Source organism: Nannobrachium achirus (genome assembly GCF_963921795.1).
Source record: "Nannobrachium achirus genome assembly, chromosome: 12".
In the NCBI taxonomy this organism is placed as follows: Eukaryota; Metazoa; Chordata; class Actinopteri; order Myctophiformes; family Myctophidae; genus Nannobrachium; species Nannobrachium achirus.
Genome location: NC_137832.1, coordinates 36,846,881 through 36,859,140, shown reverse-complemented (window position 1 = coordinate 36,859,140; position 12,260 = coordinate 36,846,881). Strand labels below are relative to the sequence as shown.

At 42.0% G+C, this 12,260-nt stretch overlaps 1 protein-coding gene across 3 annotated transcripts; it reads right to left on the bottom strand.

The window, feature by feature from the left end:
* Nucleotides 1-903: 903 nt before the first annotated feature.
* On the bottom strand, nt 904-12,004 carry gkap1 (G kinase anchoring protein 1). Of its 3 annotated transcripts, none has more exons than XM_080739204.1 (12): nt 11,858-12,004; nt 10,825-11,081; nt 9,498-9,656; nt 9,014-9,091; nt 7,667-7,787; nt 7,404-7,429; nt 7,046-7,207; nt 6,294-6,380; nt 5,229-5,292; nt 5,038-5,108; nt 4,842-4,919; nt 904-1,355 (listed from the first exon to the last, which is right to left on the bottom strand). In XM_080739204.1, exons 2-12 carry the CDS (start codon nt 11,062-11,064, stop codon nt 1,314-1,316), a joined length of 1,128 nt encoding a protein of 375 aa, XP_080595330.1. In that variant the 5' UTR covers nt 11,065-11,081; nt 11,858-12,004; the 3' UTR covers nt 904-1,313. The 3 variants fall into 3 exon arrangements, with proteins under 3 accessions (XP_080595330.1, XP_080595331.1, XP_080595332.1); XM_080739205.1 differs by having other exon boundaries at nt 10,825-11,069; XM_080739206.1 differs by having other exon boundaries at nt 11,939-11,994.
* Nucleotides 12,005-12,260: the final 256 nt, after the last annotated feature.

Sequence of the window (12,260 nt, the reverse complement as noted above, 5' to 3'; positions counted from 1 at the left end):
CCTGAAAAACCACTTACAGGCAGCAGCCGTTCGCAACTGGTAAAAAAGAATCTAGCCCAACCCTACCCTCCCCTGCCCCTTCTTTGTATATACTGTTTGTTTTGACTTACTGTCTTCTATTTTGTTTTTCTTTACATATCTACTGCATAGTACTGTGTTCTATTTGTCTGTCATTCAATGTTATATGAGATACTTCAATGGTTTCCAGTGGAAATAAGCTTAGTCTTTTCATGGATCTCCTTTTAGTAGACCTTGTACCAGTGAACTGTACCGTCATGAAACTGTACCTTTTCCTATGCAAACTTCTAATAAAGTCTTCAATCAATCAATCAATCAATCAATCAATCTGCAAGCTGGCGACGCATTGTGAGCTTGTAGATACTAGATGGGCTTATTGGGCTAATTTCAACGAGTGAAAGCACTTTACGACAGAGAATAAATCAAACATTATTTCTGTTCAGCTCATGTCATTGTGCAGTGAGTGGCTGCGTGCAGATAAACGTTTCTCAAAGTAGGTAGGGTCCTTAGGTGGATTTGGGGGTCCTCAGCAAAACTATTCAGTTAGGAAGCAAATGGTCCCTCCCTACAAAGCTCTGCAACTCATTTGTACACAAAAGAGCAGGCACATTTTTTTTTTTTTTGGATGGGTCCCCTGATATGTGGGGGTCCCATAATTACCAAATTGGGGGTCCTTTAAATTAAAACGTTTGACAACCACTGACATATGCGGAAATAAAATTAAATGCATCATTATGATGGGAATTTCAAAAGTAAAATAAGCATCATCTTAAAGCAAATAAACCCCAAGTCTTGAAATTCATAACATAAAATGTGCCAAACAAAAACAGAAACACATTCCACTGTAACAGTAGTTTATTTACTTTACAGTGAGATAAAGAAAAACAGAACAATCAAAAAGATACATGTCATTTTGGCATCAAAACAGGGGTACACAGCGTGCTTTAAACTGAACATGAACAGTGCTGGAGATGAAGTGTCACCACTTCACCTAAAAACAGCAGCACTGGAAACCAAAACCATCATTCAAACTTCAACACTTATGAAGGATTTTTAAAGCCTCTTATTCTTCTGCTGTGCAATACATCCCACCAAGTCGGGCGAGTCAGTCTTTTGTTTGTGTGTGTGTGTGTGGAGGTGTTGAGGGGGCATGCATAGTGTCTTGACAAAGTTGGGGGAAACATACAAAAAATCAAATTGGGGAGGGTACCCAGAAGAAAATCAACACTTTTCTTTCTTCATTTATTTGTTCAGTTACACATTTTTGCAGTCACTGGTTCCTCCCGTTGGACTCTTCATAGATCAGACTCTGAACCCTTCTTCCCCTTCTTGTTTCCCTGCCGGTCAGAAAAGACCAAGGATGACAACCAATAGTTAAATCACAGATATGAGAATTTATGAAGAACTGCATCATAGAATGGAAAGAACAAGTCACAGCTAGGCCTCCCAGCATACAATTAAGCAGCCCAAACATCACCACCAGGATCTCACCTACTGTATCAATCGGATTCTGCTCCAGAAAACAGTTTAAGTCTGATTTATGCTTTGTCATTCAAAGGTGTTGCGTGCTGAAAATAGCCGATTCACAACGCGGATGCATGCATGTCATTGTGAGCTTGCAGGTCAGCTATTTTTGGCACTGCCGTATGACAGTGCATAAATTAAGCATTACAACATTGCAGAGAAGAATCACAGCAGTCCGAATTACCCCTTGCACTCCAAATTGAACCAATGGGATGCTATTAATCTGTGAAATTGATATTTTTCTTTCATATTTGTAAATGCACCATTAGGGGTGGGGGATCAATAAATTGTGTCTAAGATTCAGAATCGATTCACAATTTCCCCAAGTTGGTCAAGTCATAATTACAGCTGGTAATGTTGACTTGCTTTTAGTGCCTTCCCAGCCACTAGTAGCTCTCTCCCTTTCTATGTCGCTGTGTGTGGAAGATACACACGTGTTGTTGGTCTTTAGAAATCACCCCAATGACAACAGAACCTCTTGGCGTAACCAAGAGGGTCGCTGGGAAATGTGTCTTCTATGCTTATCTATCTATAAATGCGACAAATCTCTGTCTGTTTGTTTGTTTGTAATCCACGTATCTCGAGAACCGTTCATCCCACCGGCTTCAGATTCGGCACGCGCGTTCCCCGCCGCCGCGCGGAGTGCAGTGCAGGGCCTCGACCCGACCCGAGTCGCGGTTTTCCGAAACCGGCGCAAAACGTTTGGAATCTCCTTATGCGGAGCTGATTGTTGACATCAGGCTGTTCCGGAGGAAATCGGCGCAAGCGCTGACTCATTGTGACATCACTTCATAAAAGGCTGTGACATCACGTACGCCACATGAGTCAACAAAAAATCTCTGTGAATGTGTATGTATGTATGTGAATCTCGAGAACCGTTCTTCCCACCGGCACACGCTTTCTCCAGATATAGGCATAAAATGAATCCCCGAATGCGGAGCTGATGTCTGACATCAGAGTTTTCCGCAACCGGTACTGTGTGTGCAGAGATCTCCATATATGGGCATAAGGGGACAAAGGCAAACAGATGGTCAAAACGGGTCCTATGACAACAGGTATATTGGGGTTTGCATTAAAGGGTGGGGACAAAGGCTAACAGATGGTCAAAACGGGTCCTATGACAACAGGTATATTGGGGTTTGCATTAAAGGATGGGGCATTCATGGGGTCCGCTCCAAAAAAGAAAATAAAAGAGACAAAAACAAACATAAGACAAGCGACAAAGCGTGGGACTGGGAGGATGACTTGAATGATGCAGATTTAAGCAGGCTGTGTATTCTGCTTAACACATGGGCGGCCAAGGTTTATAACATTTATAGCTGTTGCTGGTGCCACCATTGACTTACGTTATGTTTTGATGAGCCCCGCAAGCTTCGTGCGTGTGCACGTGCGTGTCCAGAGAAGATTGAGGAGGTACTCCATTTGTTTACAAACGCTCGCGAAACTCGCGGTAAAAAAATCGCGGTAAATTCGCGGTAAAGTGTCGCCGTGAAAACAATCAGCTCTCTGCCTCCATGGGGCTGTTTTTACCTCATTCTCAGATAAAGCCGTTCTTATGTTTCAAAGTAGAATCTAAAGCCATGTAAAATCCTTCCGTGTGGGGAGAGACAGGGGGCTTCCTGCCCTGGCTGGGTGACGTAATGGATTCAGGGCATGCAAAGGGAAGCTGCGGTCTCGAAAAGTTAACTATTTGTTGACTCGTCCCTCGACGATATAACTTCCTGTGGCAGGGTGACATCTAGTGGCCATAACTCGTCCCTGAACGCGTTTGGCTCCCCAAGTGTTAAAGAAGAAACAAACTAAAAGCGACAGAGATCTCATATATGGGCATAAAATGGACGCAGATAAACAGATATCTCCATATACGGGCATAAAGGGACACAGACGGACAGATACAGAGATCTCCATATATGGGCATAAAATGGACACAGATAGACAGATATCTCCATATATGGGCATATGGGCATAAAATGGACCCAGAACTATATCTGCAGTGATCTCCATATATGGACATAAAATGGACGCCGACAGACACAGATACAGATATCTCCATATATGGGCATAAATGGACACAGGCAAACAGATGGTCAAAACGGGTTCTATGACAACAGGTATAATGGGGTTTGCATTAAAGGGCGGGGGATTCATTCCCTATTTACATCGTTCCCGAGTTGGCCAGGTCGCCGACTAGACGCTGGGCCGCCCGAAGGGCGGCCCAGCTTCTAGTATTATCAACAAGGATGCAATATAGTTGCATACTTGCATCGGATGGTCAGCAACTGTACATTCCATACCCCGGAGGGATAGTTGCAAGTGCAACCTATTGACTGCTTCTTCGCGGACACGTATGTATGGAAATCGTGGTGACGCTGGAAGGGCATTGGTCTGCGATGTGATTATTAATTCATATGACCCACAAATCTTGAGCAACACTTGATTGGAACCCTCTTGTTATTCCTCGGCACCCCATCTGACTGGATCCCTAAGTGGGAATGCTTTGAACTCAGTTGCAAAGGTAAACAGACTGAGGGAAAGTTGAGATCGACACCAATCATAAAGGATCAGCACGTAGGCCTAATCTTTGAACATCAAATGATATACATTTTCAGAGCAATGTATTGACAATTGCTTTGAATTAAACCAGAATCTTTTTTTATTTTCAAATCACAGCTTTACAGGTGTACAGAAGTTGTTAATGTGCGATAGAGTAACAAAGTTTGACGTCATTTACACATCCTACCTGGTTCACTCCCCCCCCCCCCCATTCTGAACTTTTTTCATATCACATCATATAAGAACTGTGTTCCAAACATAAACAAATGATCTCAGCGGTTTGACTCATATGGATATGAAGTATTAGTTACATTTTCACCAGAAACAGATTCTATCAAATATTAGTGACTGACTAACATAAACCATACAGAGCCACCTCCCGGACAATATCGTGGAGACAGTTTGTTTATTTTTGGACCACAATGCTTATATGAGACGATTTTAAGATGACCTAATGTTATTCTCCACAGAGAAATTACTTCTGCGAACCGGGGGATGACGTCATGACTTTGTTACTCTATAGCTATAGTTTTGTTACCATGGCCCTGTCTCTTCTGCTCTCTACTGGTTTTGACATAATGGATGACATGTCTCTTTTCTAGAGGAAGGAACACACATTACTTCACACACATATGTTCACATGCACTTGTACAATCTTTCATACATACACATAATATCACAGCTTTCCGAGTACCAATTGCAAACTCCCTTCCCCACACACACCTTCAGCCCAAGGACAATCTTACCTGATGCTTTGGCTGTTCTGACTGGAGGCCTTTAACTTTAGACTTTTCTTGTTCAAGGGCAGCATGCAGTAACGATACCTAAGAGAGACAATTCATCCAGTCATATGATATGATTCACTGCTAAGAGAATACAGGTGACTGGTAGTTATAGTTTGATGCAAAAGGTGTTTAATATATGTGCACATTTCTCACACACCTGTGATGACAGTTCCTCTTTGATATTTAAAAGCTCATCCACCTGTAGAAGGATCTCTGCTTTATCTTTCACTGGTGAAACACATTAGAGGAGTGCACATCAATATACCACATCAATCAAATCAAATAATTAGTCTGTATATACTACGTATAGGAAACAGTGGATTTTATGTTGCTGATATTCAAACTCACTTTCCCCCTGCTGCAGCATCTTAAGGAGCTGGTTATTTCTTGCTTTTACCTCCTTGTATTTCATCTGCAGAGAAAAGGAAGCAGGACAAATGTTAAGAATTTGTTTTATAAATTCCAAAATACAGCGAATAAATACTCCCAGAGTCACCCTTAAACGAATGTTTGAAGCACTCACTGGCTATAGCAAAAATGTGTCAATGAGGACAGCGCATGTTAACTCATCACAATATAATATGAGACTGAGTACTGACCAACAATAAACAAACATTATATTGCTATTACTTTCTTGCAAGTGCAACTGGCATGAAATGGCTAATAATTCAACATCTATACTATAATTTTGCGAATGTCTGAGTGAGTGAGTGAGTGAGTGAGTGAGTGACTGTCTGTCTGTCTGTCTGTCTGTCTGTCTGTCTGTCTGTCTGTCTGTCTGTCTGTCTGTCTGTCTGTCTGTCTGTCTGTCTGTCTGTCTGTCTGTCTGTCTGTCTGAAACAGCGTTTCTCCTCAGTGGCTGGAGCAATTGATCTGAAATCGCATCACCATTAGCATATGAACACACCTGACATAACTGTGAAGCCCGTTTGTCACTTTCACAAATCATATGCTGTATATTAGCATTTTTATGGTGTATCTACTATCTATTCTGCATCTAGCATGAGGCACATCTATTCTGCATCTAGCATGAGGCAAAATGTTTAACCAGCTCTGTGTGTGTGTGTGTGTGTGTGTGTGTGTGTGTGTGTGTGTGTGTGTGTGTGTGTGTGTGTGTGCAGGCAGGCAGGCGGGTGTGTGTGTGTGTGTGTGTGTGTGTGTGGGGGGGGGACAGTATCTCTGTAGCCATTAAACGAAACGGGTTTCTTACATTGATGCTCCTACATCATGCAAGCACCAGTTAAAGTTACTTTCCATCCCTCATATACTGTGTGCACCCCATAACCCACACACTGCACATCATTTTGGAGCTCATATCTTTGAACGGGTAAGGGCTAGTTGGACAAATTGGCAGATTAGATCAGACAGTGAAATACATGGATGATCAGGCAACTGTTGCTTATGACCACTGACCTCCCACTGTGAGATGGTCTTCTTTAGTTTATCAATCTCCTGGTCTTTCTTTTCCAGATCATACTTCAACTGTTCTGTCCGAGGGTCCTGGGAGGGGGGTGTAAAAAAGGCAGGGAAATAAAAACTGATGCTAAAGCTTAGTCCACTGATCAAATTACCCTCACACTTTAAATGGCAATTAATATGTTCATAAAAAAAAAAAAAAAAAAGGGGGTCTTCAACAGGGGGTCCCCAGAGTTACTACAGGGGGTCCTCCAACTCTTTGTGTTATAGAAACCTTTTTTCTAATTTTTAATATATCTACTTGAAACCTAGCGTCCATATTCAGAGAACTTTAGCCAAAAATAGCAGATCTACAAGCTCACAACGCCTCGCAGCGCGAGGCGTTGGTGTAGATGGGAAAAAGAGCAGAGTACAGAGTGAAAGGTCAAGTATTGACGGTTCAAGTGGTTAAACATATGAAAACACAAATTGACATGAATCCGAAATACACTGATGATCGTTGCTGTCAAACCATAAAACTATATGGAATCTATGAAAAGGTTGTGGCGGTCCCTGCTTCATCTCTCTCTCAACTAAGGGGTCCTTGACTTGAAAACGTTGAAGACCCCTGTGTTACATTCTTTGTCATACTACAAGCGATAGATTCAATTTGATGTCCAGTGACACTGCAAATTTAACAGCCGTTTGGAACAGAGGCTCCCAAATACACTGTGACAGCATATGCATGTGTTCCTGTCAGTCCATCTCACCGGTTCATGTTCTGTGGAGGTGTTGACCTCTTGGCCCTGGCTGTTGACATACTGCTCACGTCTCTTTTCCCGTTGGATGATCCGATTGACATCATCCTCCAGCTTATTGAAGAAGCGATCCTCCTGCACCACGCCTAATGCTACATTAGCTACACTAGATTCCTGTCAAGGTGTAATATTAGCATTGGTGTTAGCAGTGGCAACATGGTATGGAAATATGACAACTCAACCAATCTTAAAGTATACAGTTTATGTAGAGCGGGCTTGATAAAGGTTACTCTAAAACAGTTTCTAAAACAATACATTTATAGTAGATGGATGGTTGGATTTAGGAATGGGAATGTTCGGTGTGTCTCACCTCTTTCTCTTTCTTAGCCACATGTTCTGCAAATACAGAGAATACATCAAGTGTCTGGTTATACTGTGTTCATTACAAGTAAAAATATAAAACAATTATTTTCCTTCAAGTATTTTGTTTTTCGGAATATTCAGAGATTGAAAGTACACAGCAACATCCACTGTTAATCTTACTCTCATCAGAGAGAATCTACTGTGTACAGCAGGTAATAGGTGTGGATTAAACTAGCATTCTACAGACTACGTCCCCTAGTTTTCTCTCACCAACACTTCCTTCTGCCTGAAAGTCCTGCAGAGAGACAGTCTTCTTCTCTTTTCCCTGCTGGTTCTTCTTTTTTTCCTTCTTTCCCCCTCGAGACTTAGGAGACACAGTGTCTGTGACGACCTTTAAAAGAAAGGAAAAATACAAAGATATAAAAGATTATGCTTAACACACTTGGTGGAGTTTTTTTTATTGCTCTCCTTACTTCCTACTTCCGTTTCGGCATGATCGCGATCGCATAATGCATGTTGGACTCCAAGAACAGCTCTATTTTTCAAACATGGCAGCCATGTTTGTTTACATTTGAAGAAAACACTATAGCCTCTATCTTTTGAATGCCTGAACGGATTTCCAAGCGGATTTTTTTGTTTGAAAGCTGTGAATGGCATGCACACGTGTTGCATGATCTGTAGATTACAGCACATGAAGTCCTGGGAAATAAATAATAGCAGGGGGATATAATAGATATAAAAAGCTAGATGCCTCATCCGCCGCTGCAGTTCATTGGAGCGACGTGCCACAACCGGATGCCGGACGTCCGGGAGTGCCGGAGACCACACTGCCAGTCAAAGTGACTACTGTCCAATCACAGCACGTCTTTTCTGGGACTTATCAATTCAATTCAACAGAGCTTTATTGGCATGTTTCCATCCAGTTTCTGATGTTGCGCGGCTCAGTTGTTCTTAGAGGCTGCGTACGAAAAGACCCGCCCCCCACCTGCCTCTGTTTGGCCTACCAACTTCCGTGTCTGTGGCGCACGTGGAAGTGGGAACTGACCGGAGACGACCGGTCACAGAGTACCGCGATGCCCCAGAGCCGAAGGAGGCGTCTAACTTTCTATGTCTATGGGGGAAATGCCCTAACAGGACTAGAACTGCATTTAGTTTTCGCATGACCTCACTTCAGTGGTCAATGGTAATTTTCTTTGACAATGCGACTCAATTTCAATAAGCCAGTCATGTGACTGACCGAGCATGCAGTGTCTGAAGAAAAATTAAATATGATTCAGCATCAGCACACACCTTGAAATTAACAAGATCGCTCCAGTCCACATGTATATTGATTCAGCATATTCATTGGGAAACTGACATTACTTAGAGCTACAATCTGTAGGTTTGTTGTGATGGAGATGGAGAAGTAATTAATAACTTCTGATTCTGAACTAAAATAAAGATGGCGACACATCTAGTGTCTTCAGCTTCAAATAATTTTACCAAATTACTTAAGTGTCATGTGGAAGTCCTGTATTGTTATGTAACTGACAAAAATCAAAACAACAAAAGACAGAGAGCATGGTAGTATGGTATATGCAAAGTATTTGTTTGTTTGTGATGTTTGTGATGGTGTACCTCTTTCTGTTGTTCAAATTCAAGTTGGCTGAGAATCAAGGCCTTTTCTAAGTCTGCCTCATACAGCTCACTGGTTATCTACAGATGGGTGAAGGAACAGAGAGACAAGGAAGGAAAACACATCAGATGCATGCAATACAATGGAATGTCAGGGAGTTTCTCTTTATCTGTAGCTTGTCACAGCTGGAGTGGACATTTAGCATACACAGCCCTCCAACATCTCTTACAGGTTTTTATGGAAAAAGATACAAAAAGAAGTACCTAAGTGATCACAAATAAATATAAAATCATTTGCTCATAGTACAGCCCCAATGCTCCTTTCCTATTGACATTTTGGCATGGAAGATTGTACATTAAATGTTACAATGTATCTTTCTACCATGTAATCTAATTGCTATACACATGCTCATACTCCTAAATCGGCGAGACAGTGGCGTTTACAGCATGCATGCATTCAATCTCCTTTGGTACTGTATTTTCCTACCTGCTCATCCCTCTGTTTCCATTGTTGCCATCCTTCAGTGGGTGCATTTTGGTCCCCTGCTGTAGGATTGAGAAGGTCATTTGCTACAGCCTGGAGAGTCATGGGTGGTGGTGGGGCAGCTGACTTCTGAGGGATCTTCTTGAAAGCCAGACTTCGCAACTGATGGACAAAAGCCAAATACATCAGTCAACTCAAGCGATCGGAGTGGCGCGATTACATCAATAGACCAGTTTTTTCATTTCCGATACCACAATCTCGAGAATCTGCCCGAACCGAGATAGTCACATACACTTGCTTTCCTGCTTAAAACAACTACTAAACTGTTAATCATAATCATAATAATTTGTATGGATGCACTGCTTAGAGAAGTGGCTGCTTTTCTTTATGGCATGTCGCTCAAAGTGGCAACATCACCATTATCATGGAAAATGTCTACTTCTGCAGGTGTGATGGCACTTTTAGCACTGATTTTAGTCAGCTGCCGTCAGTGTCAACCCTCCCCTCTGGGTTATCAGATATCACTCTCCCTGGGGCAAATAAAGGTTGGGTATGTGATGAAAGCATTTAGTTTCAGGCTAGATTTGTCAATGACCATATCAGATTATAACTTCAATTGTTCTGGATATGTAACGCAGTATGACCTGGCCTGCTCCTAGGTTACCGGTCTTGACCAATTTTCATTGTTTAAAGCCAGCCGAGGCAGTTGGACACAATGGGCAGAAAGCTTTAATTATCCTACACTGTGAAAGGCTCAAGACACCTGACTTAACTATACCTCCCCTCCTCCCTAACAACAAATGAAGGGCAGAGAGAAATGTTTAGGCTACAATTTGACAATTCAACCAGTTGAATGTAAAATGGGCGATATGGTGCATGATCTACCAGTGGTTCTCAAACTTGGGGTCGGAACCCCAAGTGGGGTCCCCAAATTATTTTGTGGGGTCCCCAGATGATTAGCTTAATGTAAAAAAAATGTCTCACTCAACGGTAAACAAACCAACATAAGTGTATACAGGCTACTATCTGCACATTTATAAAGTGACAATTTAAGGATTTTCCTTTTAATACCAAACTGTCAAATATGAAGTAAGCAAGAGGCGAACATTGAGAAAATAGCAGATCTACATGCTCAGAACGCCGTTGTGAGCATGTAGATCTGCTATTTTAACAATATTTATCTGTGGAACGGAGTCACATTAAATGTAATACCTACAATTCCAAGTGATTGTCCCCAGTTCATATATGATTATTTTGGGGGTCACAGCCTAAAAAGGTTTGAGAAGAACCCCTGATCTAATTGAATGCATCTCTCTTGGCCCTCACACACCTGGTTTGCTTCAGTCTGTTGCTGTTCCTTCTTCTTCTTCTTCTTGTCTTTCTTCTTGTCATTGTTCTGGGCGGCTTTCCCTGCCGCTTTCCCGGTCCTGCTCTTCCCAGAGTCCCGACCACCTTTGCCGGCGCCGTTGGACTTTCCCACCTCAGAACTGTCAGAATCCGATTCAGAGTCGATCTGAAGCAAGGCGAAGCGGGACGCGGTGGTGGGGACGTTGATCATTGTAGATGCCATAGCTGCTGGTAGTTGAACTGAATGAAATAATGAAATGAATGAACCAACAACAACACTACCAGAAAACTAAAGCCCCTAGTTGATAACCTTTGTCTAATACAAGCCACTCTACCAGTTGGGAAACAATATTGCTTGTATGAATGAAGTTGTAATATTACAGCATTTGAATAGCCCTCTAAATCAGTGGTTTTCAACCAGTGGTCCGGGGACCACCAGTGGTCCTTCAGGGGGTTCCAGGTGGTCCCCAGCTAAATGATGGAGAAATGGTAACTAAATGGACCCTTTTAGATCTTTAACTTAACTCTTGAAACCAAATGGACCATTAAACATTTCCATTTAGTTTCATTTTACGCTCTCAGGTTACATTGTTGTTAAACATCGGCATTATTTAATTTACAAGAAGTCTACACAATGTAGAAGAATCGTTATTTTAGTCTACATGTGCATGTTATCTCTCCTAATGGTACCAACATCAATACAGCATGTGGACAAAATATTCACAAATTCTTCTAAGTTTTGGGACTGAGAGGCTAAATCTCATCAAATGGTGGTCCGCGGCTCAAATGCCGAATACATAATGGACATCGATAAGGAAAAAAGGTTGAAAACTACTGGTGTAAATCAAGAATCCTTCTCTTCAACGTGCATAATGGTACCTCCTAGCATTACAATGCAGCAAAGTAACAGAGGATAGCCAGTTGCTAGCTGCGTTGGTTGGCTGGTTAGCCCAAAGAGCTATACCCAAACAAGTGTTAAAACTAGTGAATTGTGACAACAAAGAACGTATTCGTACTTTCTCACAAAACGCGTATCCTTGCGATAGTACTTGACGTGTGGCGATATGCACGAACAGATGTGGGTCAAGAAGACACACTTTGTTTTCAGCTGTCTGTCTGTCTGGTTGTCGATTCCCTGCTGTAACGATCTGATTCTCTGCTGCTCTCTGTTCTTCTGTTGGCTGGGTGACTACAGCAGCCCGCTCAGACCAAAAATGTTAGGTCTAGTTCCGCGCTTTGGCAAACAAGTGGTGGAAAAAGTACTCAAAATAAAATGCATCAATACTGCAATGTAGAAACACTGTGAAAGTAGGGAAATCTACATTGAGTGAAAGTACAAAAGTATTGGTATCAAATTTAAAGGAGTAGTTCACCCCCAAAATCCATGGATATTTGTTAGTTTTTGTCACATTGCTAAAC

What these genes read in the sequence shown, in the direction of transcription:
- gkap1 (XM_080739204.1), bottom strand. Translation starts at nt 11,064, where the DNA reads ATGGCATCTACAATGATCAACGTCCCCACCACCGCGTCCCGCTTCGCC. An exon ending in AACAGACTGAAGCAAACCAG is followed by an intron (nt 9,657 to 10,824) that starts GTGTGTGAGGGC and finishes TTTGTCCATCAG; the next exon opens with TTGCGAAGTCTGGCTTTCAA. An exon ending in GATGCTGCAGCAGGGGGAAA is followed by an intron (nt 5,109 to 5,228) that starts GTGAGTTTGAAT and finishes GTGTTTCACCAG; the next exon opens with TGAAAGATAAAGCAGAGATC.